General features: G+C 52.3%; 1 protein-coding gene across 1 annotated transcript in view; it reads right to left on the reverse strand.

The window, feature by feature from the left end:
* Window positions 1–2,940: 2,940 nt before the first annotated feature.
* LOC145409486 (uncharacterized) overlaps window positions 2,941–21,014 on the reverse strand; it is a 135,572-nt gene continuing 117,498 nt past the window's right edge. The window contains exon 6 of the mRNA XM_080279875.1: window positions 2,941–3,139. Coding sequence (XP_080136001.1) covers window positions 2,941–3,139 — 199 coding nt within the window. The remainder of the gene's footprint in view (window positions 3,140–21,014) is intronic.

Genomic DNA, 21,014 nt, shown 5'->3' on the forward strand with positions numbered 1-21,014 from the left:
GGGATGAGTGGGAGATGTGGAATCCAAATATTTTAGCTAATTCTTGCCAGACTTTTCCGGTGAATTCCGGTGCATTGTCAGAGTGTAACGCCTGGGGAATGCCGAAGTATGGGAATACGTGGCGAGTCAGAGCATCAGCGACGGACACTGCACTGTGATCTTTAGCAGGACATGCTATTATGAATTTGGAATAGATGTCAACGAAGGTGATTATATATTTATATCCTGCTTTGGGGGTGAGTGGTCCGACGACGTCGAGGGATAGTAGTTGCCAGGGTTTTGTTGCTGTTAGTTTTCCGGATGGGCCTGGTGTGCGGGTGATATCTTTTCCTAGCGCACAGGCACGGCAGGATTGTATGATGTTCTTGGTGATGGTGGTGGGGTTCGGTGTCCAGTACATGTCATTGAACACTTGGGTGAGTTTCTTGGTGCCTAGGTGAATGCCGTTGTTGGTGTGGAGGTGCAGCATGGTGTCGTGGGTGATGGTGGGGCTCAGGATGATGTGGCCATTAGGGTCGAACAGGTGTTCGCCGTGTAGGTGGAGTTTGCCAAAAATGTTCAGCGGAATCCAGGCAGGGCGTTGCTTATCTTGCCACATCTTGATGAAGTCGGGTTCTGGTGAGATGGCAGTGATGGGTAATCTTGATAGGGCGTCGGCGTTCCTGTGGAGCTTGCCTGGACGATACGATATTTCAAAATCGTATTCTTCTAGGGTTTCTCGCCATCTCGTGAGCTGGGCGTTTGTGGTGTTGGATTGGCGCAACCACTGTAGGGACTGGTGATCAGTGATGATGATCACATGGGTGCCTGAGATGTATAAGCGGAAGTACTCAAGTGACCATATTATCCCTAGGCATTCATGTTTGGTGGTCGCGTAATTCTTTTCCGCAGAGTTCAGGGTGCGGCTGGCACAGGCGATGATGTGTTCGCGGCTGTCTTGTACTTGCGCATGGACCACCCCTATGGCTTGGAGTGAGATGTCGGTATACAGGCGGAACGGTAGGCTGTAGTCTGGGAAGGCGATGACTGGGGCGGAGGTGAGTTTGGCTTTGAGGGTGGTGAATGCATTGTTTCGGGGTTCAGTCCAGACGAAGGGTTCTCCCTTTCTTGTAAGGTCGTGCAAGGGTTTGGCGATGTTCACGAAACCGTTCACGAAACGCCGATAATAGGAGGTTAGTCCTGGGAAGGCCCTGGTTTCGTGCACATCGCGGGGTGGTGGAATGTCGGCGATTGCATGTAGCTTGTCGGGGTCGGGGGAGATGCCCTCTGCATTGATCAGGTGTCCGAGGAAGGAGACTGATCGTTCAGCTAGAACACATTTGGTGGGTTTTAGCTTAAGTCCGGCCTGGCGTATGTGCTGGAATAACTGTTTGAATACCTGTTGGAGGTGGTTGGCCCAGGTATGGCTGAAAACTATTTCATCATCCAGGTAAGCCAAGCAGGTTTCCCAGGTGAGTCCGCTCAGCACAGATTCCATAAAGCGGGAGAATGTAGCAGGGGCATTGCAGAGTCTGAAGGGAAGGACGTTGAATTCGTAGTGCTTCCCGTTTGATGTTGAGAAGGCGGTTTTGTGTTTGTCGTCGGGGTGGACTGGAACCTGCCAATAGGCTGATTGCAGATCTAGGGTAGAGAACCAGGTCGATCCATGTAGGGAGTCTAGGCAGTCGTCGATCCTGGGTAGTGGCATAGCGTCTTTGATGGTAACGTCGTTCACTTTGCAGTAATCGACACAGAAATGCATGGTTCCATCCTTTTTTCGCACGAGTACTACAGGTGAGGATCACGGGCTGGTGGAGTTTGATATGACACCGGCATCAAGCATTTCCTGGACCTGCCGGTCTTCTTCTGCCCGTTGTTTAGGATTTTTTCTGCGAGATGGTTGGCGAATGGGAGGTCCTGTTGTATGGATTTCGTGGCGTAGGTAGGTGGTATGGCCAAGATCGATCGGGCCGACGGAGAATAAGTCCTGAAAGTCCAGGAGTAGTTGGTGGAGGCTGTTTGATTGGGAAGGGGAAAGATGTGGTGGTATGTTGGGGAGGGTGGGGTGATTGGGGGGTGGTGTTGAGCATTGTTCTGCCTCTTCTGTGTCACCAATGATGAGTCCTCGAGGCTGGGTTAAGGGTGTTCTGGCGAGATTGGCAATACGGATTTGGTGGGCGTGGGAGGGGAGGAAGGTGGGGGAGACTAAACAGGATGACAGGGATCCGGTGGGGATGGATGGTGAAAAAAGGATTGATGTACCTGAGGGTCTGGTGAGTGTAACCCATGCTTCGTGGTGAGGTGGAATGGTAACGGTGGAAGCAATAGTGGCAGGGAATGAGGGAGTCTGGGGTAGCAAGGGTGGAATGGGGGATGGGGTTGGAAGGGGATGAAGTGAGGCATTTAACGAGGTTAGGTTGGGTTTACATGTACAGGTGGGTTGGGGAGGGTGAGTGTGGTAGGGTGGTGTGTGTGTGGGCGGTGTGGGGGTGGTGGTGGTGTTTTTTTTTTCTTTTTTTTTTCTTTCCTTGTTGGTGGATGCTTGGTTAGGGTGGGCCGGACCGAAGTGGAGGCGACGTTGATAGCAATCAATGGTCGCGTGGAGTTTCTGAAGCAGGTCCAGGCCAAGATATCCATCATATTGGCTACATGAGGAGTCAAAAATGATGAATGGGTGGTCGGTGGAGACTCGTTGGTGGGTGGTGGTTTGTAAGGCCCTGGTTTCCCCACGGATGGGTAGAGGGCCATCCCCTGCATCTACGAGGTTGGCTGAAGTGGGGAGGAGTGGGCCGAATGCTGAAATGTGGAGGGAGTAAAAGTGGGAGTAGAGGCAAGACCTGGCTGCTCCCGTATCCACCAGTAATCTTGCCTTGACCCCATTCAGCCATATCTTGTTGTAGACTGGGGGCCTGTAGCTATGTGAGGTGGCCCCCGCCACCGTGGGGAGGTGCGGGGGCAGGCCTAAAAATCCATCTGCTGAGGATGGGAGTACTCGTCCTGCTCGTCGTCGTCCTGTCCTTGGTAGAGCAGCGGTGGTACGTCATCCTGTCCTTGGTAGAGCAGCGGTGGTACGTCGTCCTCCTGGGCATCGTCGTCAAGGGAGGAAACTTTCCTAGGGGCTTGTTGGGGATTCTTGCGCTGATTCGCCTTGAGTTGCTCCCTTATGTCATGAAGGGGGCAGGTGCGGCTGCAAGTCGTGAACTCCCAAGGGTTTATACTAATTAAATTACCTTGTTCCCTGGGGTTATGGCGCTTCCTTTGCGGGTAAGCCCTGGGTACTGTTGGAGGCGGGTCTGCAGGCGACTGGTTAGGTGGCGGCTTGGGTTTTGGTGGGGGGTTGTGGTTTGTGGGGAACTTTGTCACTGCATGAAGCGGTTGTGGTGTGGGCCGGGCGGCGAGGAGACGTCTGACGAGCTGCAGGCCTTGATCCATATTTCCTGAGGGATCATAAATGGAGAAGTGTTCCCTGACTATGCTCGGGAGGATCCTCAGCAGGGTGTTGAAGGTATGGGTATCCCGAGTATTTATTTCTGCCTCGGGATAAGCGGCGGTGACGAGGCGCCGAGCCTCGATGAAAGTGTCATCCAAGTTACCGTCGTAGGTGAGGGCGTCGAGTTGTGAGAGTGCAACAACTCTGCCCATGCAAGGCATAAAAGCCTGTTTCACTATCTGAGTGAACTAGTCCCATGACAGTTCTGGGACTATTTTGGGTGCAACATTTGTGATCATTTTCCCCAGATTAGGTAGTGTGACTGCAATTTTCTCCTTATCCGAGTCAAACCCTATGTTTAAAAAGGGTATGATCATGTCCAAATGAACATCCATGTCACATTGGTCCGGGTTGAATTTTGGTAACTGAATGTGCGGTTTAGCTGTCATTGTGCAAGTTTCCTTTTATGGTCCTCCGTGCTTTTACTCGGATCCAGAACCACCACTTGCCACCAGTGTTATGCTGAGTGTTCTTAGGCCCACTACTCGTCCTAAAAACACTAGCGACTGAGCGGGGTCCTCTTTCCGGACCGGAAGTAAAGCACCAACAAAGGAACAGGACATAAAAACTAGGCAGTCCACCTTTACATATCTATTACCTTAACTCTAACACCGTTACAATATTATATAGAATGATATTCTGGACAGGGGATACAGATATACAAAGTTACATTAGGATAACACGGAATATTCAACATACACTGTAATTACACTTTACAATGGGTTGGGGTTCTATAAGTGGGGGTGATTGTCTTTCATCAAAGCCCAAAAGGTCTCAGTTCACAGTCACAAGAGGAATATACGGGTTTGAGGGTCTAGGGGAGGAATATTACTATAAAAAGACAGGGGGACGGGTCACGACAATTGACTTGTTGGACTGGGCGTGGTGACACTCACCCACGCGTATACTGACAAGGGGGAACTCCTCTATTCTGGGCTGGGGGAACAACACTAAACTCACTGTTTCGGAATTATAGTCTTTAGTAAGGGGGCAGGTGAGTTTGTGGTAATCACGGGCACTTATAGGTTGAATTCCTCTAGATCACACTGTCACTCTGTCACTGTTCCGGTTCCACTTCCTCGGGTATAGGAAGGGGTGTCACTGATCTTACCCGTTTTTCTGGGGTGATATCACTCTGTCACTTTATAGGGGGGGACCTCCGGGGGCTCTACCCGTGGCGGGAATCACCGTACCCGCTGGGGGGAGACTCTACCCGGGTCCGATCCACTGAGGCGCTGCAGGGAGACCCTCTTGCCTGGGGTCTTGACCTGATGTAGACCCTCCTCTCGGGTCACGTCGTCGTGGTGCAGGGAGGCCCGTCTATGTGGGTCCTCGACCTGATGTAGACCCTCCTCTCGGGGTCTCGTCGTCGTGGTGCAGGGAGGCCCGCCTATGGGGGGCCTCGACCTGGTGTGGTGGCCCTCAGGACTGGAGCCAAACAGGTGGAGAAGTCGTGTCTGGCGTCGGAGGCTCCAGGGCGGGAGGAGGACAGCGTTGGTAAGCTGCTGGGCTCGCCTGGGGGTCCGGGGACTGTGGAGGTCTGTCAGGGGACGCGCCGTCAGGTGTGGGCTGCGGCCTCGTCTCCTGCTGGTGCCTGGGGGAGACAAGAATTTCCGGGAGTGGGAGGTAGGTCCCAACTGGGACTTGGTCTTTGGTCAGGGGACACCTTCGGGGCAACTCTCCCGGGTGGTGTCCAGCTACTCCTGCAGGAGTTGGCTGAAGATAGAAGACACACGGAGGCCGTGTTCTCTCTCTTACACAGGGAGGGTAGCACAGAGGCGACTCTCTCTCTTGTCTCTGACACAGCCGTGGCGCCAGGTCGATTGGCCCTGGGACCCACTTTTGGCTTTATACAAGGGGCTCTTACCCTTGGGGTGGCTAGGGGTGTTGGCCCCTTACAGCTCACTATTGGGCCTCCTGCCCTGTTTGGGATAGAGGGTATTTCTCCCTCGCAGTTCATTAAAGGACCTCCTGTCCTGTTTGTGGCAGAGGGTATTTCTCCCTCGTGGCTCACCAGAGTTGTGGCAGAGGGTGGTGTTCCCTCGTGGCTCACTGTGGCAGAGGTGCGAACACCTTGTGGCTCACCAAGGGACCTCCTGCCCTTAAGGGGTGTAACTATGGTCGTCACCACAAAGCTACTAGGGACTGATTTTATATCAGTCCCACCCCACTGCTGTCGATGGTCAACCCGCCGTTGAAGCTGTTGCGGATCTAGGCTCACCTGGCTTTGGGGCAGTTGCGGGGAGAAGGGGCACAGGTCAGTGGTGGTTGGGTGACCCTTTTGCCCTGGGTCATTAACCTCCCCGTTATCTCCTCCTCGGGTGGTGGGGTGGTGGTGGGGTGGTGGTGGCCCGGTGGTGGGGTGGGGGGTGGCGGGTCGGAAGGCCCGGCAGCGGGCATTTTAGTTTCTTTTTGTGAATTTTAAAAACAATTGGGAGTGTTTCCCAGACAATTTAGGGTACATTTGTGTCTTCGCTTCTCAGTTATGTGGTTTTTAGCATTATTCAAATGACCCTCGTCATATCGTAAAACTGCAAACAATCTCCGGACGACATCCATACACGTCATTCAGTGTTCTTTCAACTTGCATTTTTTTTTAGCAGTCATGCACTGTATGTGTGAGGAGATGAGAAATATACTTATAAATGATAAATAATTATATATTTCGGTATTGCAGTGGTGTCTGAACTATCTCATAAATTTTTGTGAGTCAGTAGATCATCATCATTCTTTCTCACGAGGTGTCAAATTTGAGAGATATTACCTAAGTATATTTGGCTTATGATGTAACTCGAAACCATAATGTGCAAATATTCATTTTTTTTTTTTTTTTTTTAAGATTCAATCAGGAGGCTCGACGTATTTATGAAGTGCTTCCAATGGAGAAAAAAAAAATACTCCAACGTTTCTCTCATATGTCGGTGACACCCACATCACTTCAATCTTGTTGTTAAATACCTCACATGCCACCTCTCTTTACTTGTAAATCAATTTCTTCATATGTCTTTCCTAAATATGAGTTTTCCACCCTCAGAAGTGTCTTCTGAGTTTTGGAAAGAAATCTGAGTCTTCCGATCAATTTTTAGTACATTTGTTGACGTTGCATAGATATCGATTTCCCTCGGAAGTGCACTTATACAGCGATCACTAGAGTAAAAAAAACTTTGAACTACACCCAACGCGGATTCTGTTAGCCGTAACTAGTCTGTAATTGGCACTACCTTTTATCCGTTAGGTCAAGGCTAAGATAAATTATAATCAAAGCCAATAGACTCACTTTAGAAGTGCTTCTACTGCAGATAAAAAAGAATACTCATTCGAATTTCTCGCTTGTTTCGATGACAGCCATATTAATTGAAATTTTTTGTTGTTAAACCCTCAGATGCCGGCTCTCTTTACATGTCAATCGATTTCTTATTATATGTTTCCGCAGTGTAATTTTTTTTCTCTCTCTCAGGAGTGTATTGAGAGTTTTGGTAATCATTAGGTGTGTTTCCCAATCAATTTTCAGTACACGTTTGGAAGTTACAATTTTAGCGATTGTCCCAAAAATACGATTATACTGCCATCACTCTAGTATAATAGTTTTGAACTACCACCAAAAGGGATGATATTTGCGGTATCTAGTTCACATTTTATCAGTAAAGTCATGGCTAAAAAAAAAAAAATAGACTCATCGGAAACAATAATCGAGTTAATATCAACACGGTAGACACAACAGTTCAGGTCGGCGCTCCTGCGGCCTGATTATTATTTTTTTTTAAGGAATTATGATCAATAAAACTTCGTATATGAGGAACCAAGTAATGTTTACAAATTGTATATCTCAGTATGGCTATGTATTTGGTTTTTCCTAACACGGTAATCATTATAAAATGCGTGGCTTAAAGAACAGTGCCCCCGAGAAATACCATAGTACCCCCGACGACAGGGCAAGCCAAACACAGCTTAGTATGCCCGAGGATGCGCCGACACCCCCACACGGACCCCCCGGGGTAGCTGCCACCAGTCACCACCACTCCCGGCAACAGCGACATATGTCAGCCCGGGCTGTGCGCCCCTGTGTCATGCAGCCACCACGCCGTTGCCACCGTAGGAGAAGGACACTATCTTCGTGGAGTGAAATTGTTCAGTCAGCTAGGGGTGGAGTTGAAAAAGACACTCCAGACGGCGCCCGTCTGGTAGAGATGATCTATGGTCGCTCCCCTCCTCGTGAGACGATCTATGGTCGCTCTGAAAGTGCTCCGGTAGAGACGATCCATGGTCGCTCCCATCCTCGTGAGACGATCTATGGTCGCTCCGAAAGTTCTCCGGTAGAGACGATCTATGGTCGCTCCGAAAGTTCTCCGGTAGAGACGATCTATGGTCGCTCCTCTCCTGGCAAGACGATCTATTGTCGCTCCGAGGGTGTGCAGAGAGAGGTGAGTGGAGAGACGTCCCCACGGCAGGAGACTAGAGCCCAGGCTTCCTGTCCCAGAGTGACCCAGACAGGCCTCACAGCCTCCCCTGGTCTCGGTTCCCTACGCCTGGCTCTAGAGCAGACGCACCTGACAGACCCCAGTGGAAGTCGCTGCCGCAGCCCTTCCCTGTCGGCGCCCCTAGACACTGGAGACCGTAGCCCACAGTCTCTCTCGGTTCTCCCCAGGACACCCGGGCGTGATCCCTCTACGCCCCCACGATGCCGGGACTTATCACAGAGGTTCCTGGAGCTATTCAGCCCCAGTCCCGAGGGCCACACGCCTGAGCCAAGCCCGAAAGCCACGGGAAGCCCAGGAAGCGAGAGGACGCCCTTACGAGTTATCCCGTGTCCTCTCGGCACGCCTCGCATTGGCGGTGCCCCTAGCCAGGCAGGATCGCCGATTACCGAAGTCCCTTGGCTAGTGGAAACCATATAAACTTCACAGCTAATATCTGGCGCTCTCCAGTATTATCATAACTTTCCCCTAGCCGTCACAAGTCACTCCCCGCACCTCCCCTATCTCCTCGTGAGACTCAACCCCCCCCTTGCCTCCAGCGCGCGCCTATATTTACTGCACTCTTGTTACACTAGGATTGATTGTATTGTCATTACTATCAGAGAAGCAAGTATCCTGCGAGATACACATATCCTAAACAAGGTTTTATATTGCTATATATTGTGCTGTAATATCTGCTGATTTGTCCTGTGTCTGATTGTGGTAATATGCGTGTAAAGGTTATTGCCTAGAGTTTTTGTGTCCTGCCTCTCTTTATTGCACTAAGCTCCGGTCTCGAAAGAGGACCCCGCTCCACGTTAGGTGAAATAGGAACGAGAAGTCGAGCCTAATTTCACCTAGCATTACACTGGTGGCCAGCGGTGGTTCTAGACCTGGGCGTAAAAGAGAGGTAATCAGGAAATATTTGGCAAAATGGCAACTAAACCGCATGTTCAGTTACCCAAGTTTGACCCCGACCAGTATGATATACACACATATCTGGCAATAATTAAACCCTTACTGGATATTGGCTTTGAAAATGACCAACAAAAAATTGCAGTCACACTACCACTATTGGGTAAAGCGGCAGCGAACATAGCGCCGAAAATCGTCCCAGAACTCACCTGGCAGAACTTTACAAAGTTCACTGTACAAGCCATCACCCCATCATTAGGGAAAGTAGTGGCTCTATCCAAATTGGATAGTTTTTCATTCGACGGGGATTTTGATAATACCCTGATACAGGCAAGACGCCTGGTTACTGCTGTCTACCCGGAGGCAGATGACCCGGAGGCAGATGAGGAAACCCGGGATCAGCATACATTTAATACTCTGCTCAGAGTACTCCCAAGTGTTGTGAAACAACACTTCACTATCCATGACCCAACAGGAGACATGGATAGCGATATACAGCTGATGCGGCGCCTCCTGACCGCCTGCCCTTCTCCACAACAAATTAATGTTGTTAAGAAATTCCCCACCCGACCCCCGGCTCCCCCAGCCACACCGCGTCCACCTCTGCCTCACACCAGCCTGACCCTGACGCCTAGCCCACCCAGGGCACACCCCTCCCGTCGGCGCCCTGCCCCGCGAGAATACCCGAACCTTATTCTTATCAACCCGTGGGAGTTCACAGCCTGCAACTCTCGCTGCCCCCTTCATGACATACGGGACCAGCTTAAAGCTGCTCGCCGCAGAATCACAGCCCCGGGTTCGCGTAAAGGTTCCGCCTTAGAAGGCGAGGCCCCAGGGGACGAGCTGACGCCCGTGGACGAGCTGACGCCCATGGACGAGCCCCATCCAGGAGAACTAGAGCAGGAACAGGAGAACGAGAGCCCTAGCCAGCTGCATTTTTAGGCCCGCCCCCGCACCAACCCACGGTGGCGGGGGCCATCACCCCTAAGTATCGCCCCCCAGTATACTACAAGATGAAAATAAACGGCGTGAAGGCCAGACTACTAGTCGATACGGGAGCGGCCAGGTCCTGCCTTTACAGCCACTATTTCTCCCGCTACAAATCGCGGTTTGGTCCACTCCGCCCTACTGCCACTCACCTTGTGGATGCGGGAGATGGCCCCCTGCCCATCTGTGGGGAAACTAGGGCCCTACGGGTCGACACCCACCAGCCAGTGTCCACCCAACATCCATTCATCATTTTTTATTCCTCCTGCCGGAGTTATGACAGGTATTTAGGCTAGACTTGCTCCAAAAACTCGGAGCCACGATCGACTGTCGCCACCGACAACTCCAGTTCCGCCCCCCACCCCGTTCCACCCCAGCCGTTTGCACATGCACGCCGCGGCCCCGACTGGAGGATTCACCCTCTTCCTCCCTCCAGTGCCCCCCTTTTTCCACCTCCCTTTCCTCCCCCTCCCGTGCCTTTCCACCTCACTCCTGCCCCCTCTTTCCCTGCCACCATCTCCGCCGCCATTACCATCCCCTCCCACCATGAGGTATGGGTGCCCCTTAACAGGTTCTCGGGTCCATTCGTTTTGTTCTCCCCCCTCCTCCCCTCTGGACCCCTTTCTGCCTGCCTTGTGTCCCCCACCTTCCTCCCTCCCCACCACGCCACCCTCCGCATCGCCAATCTCGCCCCGTCCCCTCTCACCCTCCCCAAAGGGCTTATCATCGGAGAGATGGAAGAAGCTGAGCCCTGTGCCCCATCCTCCTCCCACCTCCCCACCCCTCTACCCCCCATCCCTGACCATCTCTCCAACCAGCAGTCAGACACCTTAAGCCGCCTCCTCCTGGATTTCCAGGATTTGTTTGCGACAGGACCAGCAGATATAGGGCATACTACGTACCTGTCGCACGAAATCCATACGACAGGCCCACCTATACGACAAACTTCCCGATGCAAGAACCCCTGACAGAGAGAAGAGGAGGACCGCCAGGTGCGCGAAATGGAAGAGGCAGGTGTTATCTCCCCCTCCATCAGCCCGTGGTCCTCCCCAGTCGTTCTAGTAAAAAAGAAAGATGGCACGATGCGGTTTTGCATTGACTACTACCGTGTGAACGACGTCACCATTAAAGATGCCACCCCCCTTCCCCGCATTGACGATTCCCTAGACTCCCTCTATGGGGCGTCCTGGTTTTCTACCCTCGACCTCCAGTCTGGATACTGGCAGGTCCCCGTCCACCCGGACCATCGAGGCAAGACGGCCTTTTCCACCAGTAATGGCAAACATTACGAATTCAATGTTCTGCCATTCGGCCTCTGCAACGCCACTGCCACTTTCTCCAGACTAATGGAATCTGTCTTGAGCGGCCTCACTTGGGAAATATGTTTAGCTTATCTTGACGACGTCATTGTCTTTAGCCAGACCTGGGCCGACCACTTGCAGCGCCTCCATTGAGTTTTCACCAGAATTCGCCAGGCAGGCCTCACGCTACATCCTTCTAAATGTGTCCTGGCCGCTAAGACTGTCTCGTTCCTAGGACATACTATTTCCCAAGCAGGAATTTCCCCAGATCCTGACAAGCTCCGTGCCATAGCGGACATACCACCTCCGCAGGATGTCCACGGCGTCCGCGCCTTCGTGGGACTCATGTCCTATTACCGTCACTTCGTGAAGGGATTCGCGCAGATTGCTAAGCCTCTTCACGACTTGACACGAAAAGGGGAACCTTTCCTCTGGACCGAGGATCGGCGAGCTGCTTTTCAACAGCTAAAATACAAGCTTGTCTCAGCCCCCCGACTATGCCCTCCCTTTTCGCCTCTACACGGATGTATCCTGTACCGCGATAGGCGCCGTCCTAGCCCAGGTACAGGCCAGCCAGGAACACATCATTGCCTGCGCCAACCGCACTCTGAACCCACCCAAAAAAAATTATGCCGCCACCAAGTGAGAATGCCTCGGCATAATCTGGGTCCTCCAATATTTTAGGGCTTATCTTTCCGGGACCCAAGTCACGATAATCACCGACCACCAATCACTCCAATGGTTGCGCCAATCAGACTCCCATAACGCCCAACTTGTCCGGTGGCGTGACACCCTAGAGGAGTTTCAGTAAGAGATTTCATACAGACCCAGAAAGCTCCACACCAATGCAGATGCCCTCTCCCGCCTCCCCATCCACGCAGTACAACCGGACCCTGACCTACTACAACTCTGGCACCACAAGGAACGGCCCCCCTGGATCCCTGCTCACTTATTCCCCAAGCTGTGCCGACAGGGCGACCACCTTCTAACCCCGTCTGGACACATCCTCTTGACCCCCGATGCGGTACGTGACACCCTGCGCCACCTACATGCCCCCAACGGCATCCACCTGGGCACCAAAAAATTACTACAGGTGTTCAATGATATTTACTGGGCCCCAAATCCCTCCACACTCGCCATGGAAATTATCCAGACTTGCCGCGCCTGTGCGCTTGGGAAAGACATCACCCGGACCGCTGGGCCATCTGGCCATATCACCGCCCACAAGCCCTGGCAACTCCTGGTGATCGACGTAGTAGGGCCTCTTCCCCCTAAATCTGGATACAAATACGTGGTCACTTTTGTAGACACGTACTCCAAATTCGTAGTAGCCTGCCCAGCTAATGAACATCATGCCATCGCTGTCGCCGATGCCCTGCTCCGACATGTGTTCCCTTACTTTGGCATTCCCCAAGCCATCCAATCCGATAATGCCCCCGAGTTCTCCGGAAAAGTCTGGGAAGAACTAGCCAGGATTTTCGGGTACAAGATCTCCCACTCCTCACCATACTGGCCACAAGGGAACGGGGTATGTGAACGTAGCCATCGTACCCTTATCAATCAGCTACGCACCAGAATCGAGGCTACAAAAGACGACGATTGGCCGGCACATGTAAAAATTGTCCAATGGGGCATGAATTTGTTCCCCAGAGAAGACGGGGTTTCCCCCCACGAAAGAATCTTTGGCGAAACCCCCCTCCTACTACCCCTACGCCATCACCTGCAACCGCCCGCTTCTGCTCCCACTACAGACCCGCTACACCTGCTAAAAGGGCGGATATACCACCTGCAAAAGAACCTAGACCTTGGACCCGACACAGCCTCCAACCCTTTCAACCCGGGTGACACAGTCGTCGTCGCCCAACTTCCCATTCCCCACAAGCTCGCCCCCCGTTTCACGGGGCCCCACACATTCACCAAAGTCCCCAACCCATACCAAGTAGTCGTAGACTATCACGGCACTCCCCGTACCCTCCGCAACCGTCACGTGCGGCCTTTCCACACACCCACCTCCCCAGCTCCGGCCCCACACCCCCAGTCCCCTCCGGCTCCCGCACCACCCTCTACAGTCACATATGAGTGCTATGTTTCCTCCTCACCCTCCCACTCCGCCCCCCTTACCATCTGCACCTCCCCGGCCACCACCACCCCCAGCACCTCACCTGACGCCTCCCCCGCCACCCCTCCCTCACCCTCACCCCTTCCTTCCATGGCCTCCCCCTCAACGCCCACTCCCACATCTTCCGCCCGTGCCACCACACCCTCACCACAACCCACTACCACCCCCCCCCCCCCACCCACTGTCCGTACACCCACTCCGCCAACACTGCGCCCCATCACACCCACAACACCCAAAATAACCAGCCCAACCCAGATGCCCACTTCTCCCCCCACCCCGACCCTCAAGACCACCACCACCCGCTCGGGCCGCCTCTCACACCCGCCCGCCCGATACTCACACACCCCTACACCACCCACCTCTCCACGACTTCACACCATCAAGCTACATCAGGCCCAAATCCCCTCTACCTGTACTCCCCACAGACTCAACGCCGCATTACCACGGCACAAAACCTGGCCCTTACCCGCAGTATCCAGCATTCAGCCCCCAACCACACCGACAGCCACACGAAGCAAGATGAGAGTGAAGCGGGCCATATGGGCACCTACCCTTGGCAGGAACCACAGACTCCGCGGGCCACACCACCTGCTTAACCTCCTCCAGTCTACCACCGCCACCTCCACACTCTTCCTCACCTGCGACCCAGCACAAGAAGAGAACCCCTACACTGTCGCCTGGTAAACTATGCTGCAACACCTCCAGCCTGTCTACACCATCTCCAACACACAAGCGTTCCACCTCCAGCCACGAGGACGTGACTTTTTACAGGGGGAGAGTGATAAAATGCGTGGCTTAAAGAACAGTGCCCCCGAGAAATACCATAGTACCCCCGACGACAAGGCAAGCCAAACACAGCTTAGTATGCCCGAGGATGCGCCGACACCCCCACACAGACCCCACGGGGTAGCCGCCACCAGTCACCACCACCCCCGGCAACAGCGACATATGTCAGCCCGGGCCGTGCGCCCCTGTCATGCAGCCACCATGCCGTCGCCACCGTAGGAGGACACTACCTTCATGGAGTGGAATTGTTGAGTCAGCTAGGGGTGGATTTGAAAAAGACACTCCAGACGGCGCCTCTCTGGTAGAGACGATCTATGGTCGCCCCCATCCTCGTGAGACGATCTATGGTCGCTACGAAAGTGTTCCGGTAGAGACAATCTATGGTCGCTCCCATCCTCGTGAGACGATCTATGGTCGCTCCGAAAGTGTTCTGGTAGAGACTATCTATGGTCTCTCCCATCCTCGTGAGACAATCTATGGTCGCTCCCATCCTCGTGAGACGATCTATGGTCGCTGCCATCCTCGTGAGACGATCTATGGTCGCTCCCATCCTCGTGAGACGATCTATGGTCGCTCCCATCCTCGTGAGACGATCTATGGTCGCTCCCATTCTCATGAGATGATCTATGGTCGCTCCAAAAGTGTTCCGGTAGAGACGATCTATGGTCGCTCCCATCCTCATGAGACGATCTATGGTCGCTCCGAAAGTGTTCCGGTAGAGACGATCTATGGTCGCTCCCATCCTCGTGAGACGATCTATGGTCGCTCCGAAAGTGTTCCGGTAGAGACGATCTATGGTCGCTCCCCTCCTCGTGAGACGATCTATGGTCGCTTCGAAAGTGCTCTGGTAGAGACGATCCATGGTCACTCCCATCCTCGTGAGACGATCTATGGTTGCTCCCATCCTCGTGAGACGATCTATGGTCGCTCCGAAAATGCTCTGGTAGAGACGATCTATGGTCGCTCCCCTCCTCGTGAGACGATCTATGGTCGCTTCGAAAGTGCTCCGGTAGAGACAATCCATGGTTGCTCCCATCCTCGTGAGACGATCTATGGTCGCTCCGAAAGTGCTCCGGTAGAGATGATCTATGGTCGCTCCCATCCTCGGGAGACGATCTATGGTCGCTCCGAAAATGCTCCGGTAGAGACAATCTATGGTCGCTCCCATCCTCGTGAGACGATCTATGATCAGTCCGAAAGTGTTCCGGTAGAGACGATCTATGGTCACTCCTATCCCCGTGAGACGATCTATGGTCGCTCTGAAAGTGTTCCAGTAGAGATGATCTATGGTCGCTCCCATCCTCGTGAGACGATCTATGGTCGCTCCCATCCTCGTGAGAAGATCTATGGTTGCTCCCATCCTCGAGAGACAATCTATGGTGGCTCCGAAATTGTTCCGGTAGAGACAATCTATGGTCACTCCCATCCTCGTGAGACAATCTATGGTCGCTCCGAAAGTGTTCCGGTAGAGATGATCTATGGTCGCTCCCATCCTCATGAGATAATCTATGGTCACTCCAAAAGTGTTCCGGTAGAGATGATCTATGGTCGCTCCCATCCTCGTGAGACGATATATGGTCGCTCCGAAAGTGCTCTGGTAGAGATGATCTATGGTCGCTCCCATCCTCGTGAGATGATCTATGGTCGCTCCAAAAGTGCTCCCGTAGAGACGATCTATGGTCGCTCCGAAAGTGCTCCGGTAGAGACGATCTATGGTCGCTCCCATCCTCGTGAGACGTTCTATGGTCGCTCCCATCCCCGTGAGACGATCTATGGTCACTCCAAAAGTGTTCCGGTAGAGACGATCTATGGTCGCTCCCATCCTCGTGAGACGATCTATGGTCGCTCCAAAAGTGATCCGGTAGAGACGATCTATGGTCGCTCCCATCCTCGTGAGACGATCTATGGTCGCTCCCATCCTCGTGAGTTGATCTATGGTCGCTCCAAAAGTGTTCCGGTAGAGACGATCTATGGTCGCTCTCATCCTCGCGAGACGATCTATGGTCGCTCCGAAAGTGTTCCGGTAGAGACAATCTATGGTCGCTCCCCTCCTCGTGAGACGATCTATGGTCGCTCCCCTCCTCGTGAGACGATCTATGGTCGCTCCGATAGTGCTCCGGTAGAGACGATCTATGGTCGCTCCCATCCTCGTGAGACGATCTATGGTCGCTCCAAAAGTGCTCCGGTAGAGACGTTCTATGGTCGCTCCCATCCTCATGAGATGATCAATGGTCGCTCCGAAAGTGCTCCGGTAGATATGATCCATGGTCGCTCTGAAAGTGCTCAGGTACAGACGATCCATGGTCTCTCCAAAAGTGCTCCGGTAGAGACGATCCATAGTCGCTCCAAAAGTGCTACGGTAGAGACGATCCATGGTTGCTCCGAAAGTGCTCTGGTAGAGACGATCCATGGTCGCTCCCATCCTCGTGAGACGATCTATGGTCGCTCCAAAAGTGCTCCAGTAGATATGATCCATGGTCGCTCTGAAAGTGCTCAGGTACAGACGATCCATGGTCTCTCCAAAAGTGCTCCGGTAGAGACGATCCATAGTCGCTCCAAAAGTGCTACGGTAGAGACGATCCATGGTTGCTCCGAAAGTGCTCTGGTAGAGACGATCCATGGTCGCTCCCATCCTCGTGAGACGATCTATGGTCGCTCCAAAAGTGCTCCGGTAGAGACGATCTATGGTCGCTCCCATCTTCATGAGACGATCTATGGTCGCTCCGATAGTGCTCCAGTAGAGACGATCTATGGTCGCTCCTCTCCTCACGAGACGATCTATTGTCACTCCGAGGGTGTGCAGAGAGAGGTGAGTGGAGAGACGTCCCCACGGCAGGAGACTAGAGCCCAGGCTTCCTGTCCCAGAGTGACCCAGAGAGGCCTCACAGCCTCCCCTGGTCTCGGTTCCCTACGCCTTGCTCTAGAGTAGACGCACCTGACGGACCCCAGTGGAAGTCGCTGCCTCATCCCTCCCCTGTTGGCGCCCCTAGACGCTGGAGACCGCAGCCCACAGTCTCTCTTGATTCTCCCCAGGACACCCGGGCGTGATCCCTCTACGCCCCCACGATGCCGGGACTTATCACAGAGGTTCCTGGAGCTATTCGGCCCCAGTCCCGAGGGCCACACGCCTGAGCCAAGCCCGAAAGCCACGGGAAGCCCAGGACGCGAGAGGACACCCTTACAAGTTATCCCGTGTCCTCTCGGCACGCCTCGCATTGGCGGTGCCCCTAGCCCGGCAGGATCGCCGATGACATGTTCCTGCCTATCCCCCTGATGAATACGTGTGATATTGTAGTACGAGTGATTTAGGTTAAGTGTGATTTCCCCTAATGTAAGTATTGTGCAGTGATTTCATATAGTGAATATCGGGGTAAATAAGATCGCAGTGAGAAGTTAAAGGACGAGAGTGTGGAACAAGATCTGATTGACTATACTTATGAGTGACATCCCTGTTATATAATTAATAAGCCTGTGCCGCCTGGAGATTCTCCTATATAGACATACTCCCATTACTGTGAAGGAATATTGTGAAAGGAAGTATTAACGGTGTTCTCTCTCTCCCCCACGCTACCCATAAATCTTGTTTATCACCCTCTCTCACTCCAATATCCCGAGTAAGTGTGAATCAAGAATAAAATCAATTACCAAAGTCCCTTGGCTAGTGAAAACCATATAAACTTCACGGCTAATATCTGCCGCTCTCCAGTATTACCTTAACTTTCCCCTAGCCGTCACAAGTTACTCCCCGCACCTCCCCTATCTCCTCCTAGTGAGACTCAATCCCCCCCCCCCGCGCCTCTCGCGCGCGTCTACATTTACTGCACTCTTGATGCACTCGGATTGATTGTGTTGTCATTACTATCAAAGAAGCAAGTATCCTGCGAGGTACACATATTCTAGACAAGGTTTTATATTGCTATGTATTGTGCTGTAATATCTGCTGATTTGTCCTGTGTCTGATTGTGGTAATATGCGTGTAAAGGTTATTGCCTAGAGTTTTTGTGTCCTGCCTCTCTTTATTGCACAAGGCTCCGGTCTCGAAAGAGGACCCCGCTCCACGTTAGGTGAAATAGGAACGAGAAGTCGTGCCTAATTTCACCTAGCATTACACATTAAATAAGCGATTTCCTTGTAAAGGATATTTTACCTTTAGCAGTGATTTTACCATCGTAAATAGATCCAATAATATCACACGAACTATCTTGATGTGAAAATATCCCATTTTTTACATTGATCACTAGGCTCAAGATGCCACTTTAAAGCCCTAGTTGTGGAGATAAAAATAACATCTGGTTTATCTCTAAATTTCCAAGTTGTTTTCACGTCCGTTGTAATGCTAGGTGAAATTAGACTCGACTTCTCGTTCCTATTTCACCTAACGTGGAGCGGGGTCCTCTTTCGAGACCGGAACTTAGTGCAATAAAGAGAGGCAGGACACAAAATCTCCAGGCAACAACCTTTACACGTATATTACCACAGTCAGACACAGGACAAATCAACAGATATTACAGCACAATACATAGCAATATAAAACCTTGTTTAGGATATGTGTATCTCGCAGGATACTTGCTTCTCTGATAGTAATGACAACACAAACAATCCTAGTGTATCAAGAGTGCAGTAAATATAGGCGCGCGCGGGGGCGCGGGAGGGGGGTTGAGTCTCACTAGGAGGAGATAGGGGAGGTGCGGGGAGTGACTTGTGGCGGCTATAAAAAAAAATAGGGGAAAGTTATGGTAATACTGGAGGGCGGCAGATATTAGCCGTGAAGTTTATATGGTTTCCACTAGCCAAAAGACTTTGGTAATTGATTTTATTCTTGATTTACACTTACTCGAGATATTGGAGTGAGAGAGGGTGGTAAACAAGATTTATGGGTAGCGTGGGGGAGGGAGAGAATACCATTAATACTTTCTTTCACAATATTCCTTCACAGTAATGGGGGTATGTCTTTATAGGGGAATCTCCCGGCGGCACAGGCTTATTAATTGTATAACAGGGATATCACTCACAAGTATAGTCAATCAGATCTTGTTCCACACTCTCGTCCTTTAACTTCTCACTGTGATCTGATTTACCCCGATATTCACTATATGAAATCACTGCACAATACTTACATTAGGGGAAATCACACTTAACCTAAATCACTCGTGCTACAATATCACACGTATTCATCAGGGGGATAGGCAGGAACATGTCGTCGGCGATCCTCCTGGTCTAGGGGCACCGCCAATGCGAGGCGTGCCGAGAGGGCACGGGATAACTTGTAAGGGCGTCCTCTCGCGTTCTGGGCTTCCCGTGGCTTCCAGGCTTAGTTCAGGCGTGTGGCCCTCGGGACTGGGGCCAAATAGCTCCAGGAACCTCTGTGATAAGTCCCGGCGTCGTGGGGGCGTAGAGAGATCATGCCCGGGTGTCCTGGGGAGAACTGAGAGAGACTGTGGGCTGTAGTCTCCAGCGTCTAGGGGCGCCGACAGGGGAGGGCTGCGGCAGCGACTTCCACTGGGTCCGTCAGGTGCATTTGCTCTAGAGCCAGGCGTAGGGAACCGAGACCAGGGGAGGCTGGGAGGCCTGTCTGGGTCACTCTGGGACAGGAAGCCTGGCCTCCAGTCTCCTGCCGTGGGGACGTCTCTCTACTCACCTCTCTCTGCACACCCTCGGAGCGACCATAGATCGTCTCACGAGGATGGGAGCGACCATAGATCGTCTCTACCGGAGCACTTTCAGAGCGACCATAGATCGTCTCACGAAGATGGGAGCGACCATAGATCGTCTCTACCGGAGCACTTTTGGAGCGACCATAGATCGTCTCACGAGGATGGGAGTGACCATAGATCGTCTCTACCGGAGCACTTTCGGAGCGACCAAGGATCGTCTCACGAGGATGGGAGCGACCATAGATCATCTCTACCAGAGCACTTTCGGAGCGACCATAGATCGTCTCACGAGGATGGGAGCGACCATAGATCGTCTCACGAGGATGGGAGCGACCATAGATCGTCTCACGAGGATGGGAGCGACCATAGATCGTCTCTACCGGAGCACTTTCGGAGCGACCATAGATCGTCTCACGAGGATGGGAGCAACCATGGATCATCTCTACCGGAGCACTTTCGGAGCGACCAAGGATCATCTCACGAGGATGGGAGCGACCATAGATCGTCTCTACCGGAACACTTTGGGAGTGACCATAGATCGTCTCTACCGGAACACTTTGGGAGCGACCATAGATCGTCTCTACCGGAACACTTTGGGAGCGACCATAGATCGTCTCTACCGGAACACTTTGGGAGCGACCATAGATCGTCTCTACCAGAGGGGCGCCGTCTGGAATATATTTTCTAACTTCACCCCTAGCTGGCTCAGCAATTCCACTCCGCGAAGGTAGTGTCCTTCTCCTACGGTGGCGGCGGCGTGGTGGCTGCATGACACAGGGGCGCGCGGCCCGGGCTGACATGTGTCGCTGTTGCCAGGAGTGGTGGTGGCTGATGGCAGCTACCCCGTGGGGTCCGTGTGGGGGTGTCGGAGCATCTGCGGGCATACCAAGCTGTTTTTGGCTTGCCCTATCGTCGGGGGTGCTATGGTATTCTTCGGGGGCACTGTTTTTCAAGCCACGCATTTTATCCGTAATGAAAAGAAACTCTTTGGGCTTAAAACCTGTAAATGGTAGCTTTCTTTACCTGTGAATCGATTTCATTTTACGTATTTCCTCATTTAACCACGTTACTTTTAATTTTATCGAAACGGAATTTCCTCATCCTAAGAAATGTTTTCTGAATTTACAGTTGTTTCTCTTTCCCATTTAGTTTAGTCTACATTTGTGGAGGTTGCATATTTACTGCTTTCACCCTCTTTTTTTTCTAGCATCCCTCTTCATAACATAAAAGTAAAACCATCTCCAGACCGCATTATTACAGTTCATTTAGTGTTCCTTCAACCTGCATTTTCTGTAGCTGTCATGAACTATCTGTGTACGGAGAGGAAGC

Source organism: Coenobita brevimanus, chromosome 81 (assembly GCF_032717465.1).
Source record: "Coenobita brevimanus isolate Jiangsu-jjx chromosome 81, ASM3271746v2, whole genome shotgun sequence".
NCBI lineage: Eukaryota > Metazoa > Arthropoda > Malacostraca > Decapoda > Coenobitidae > Coenobita > Coenobita brevimanus.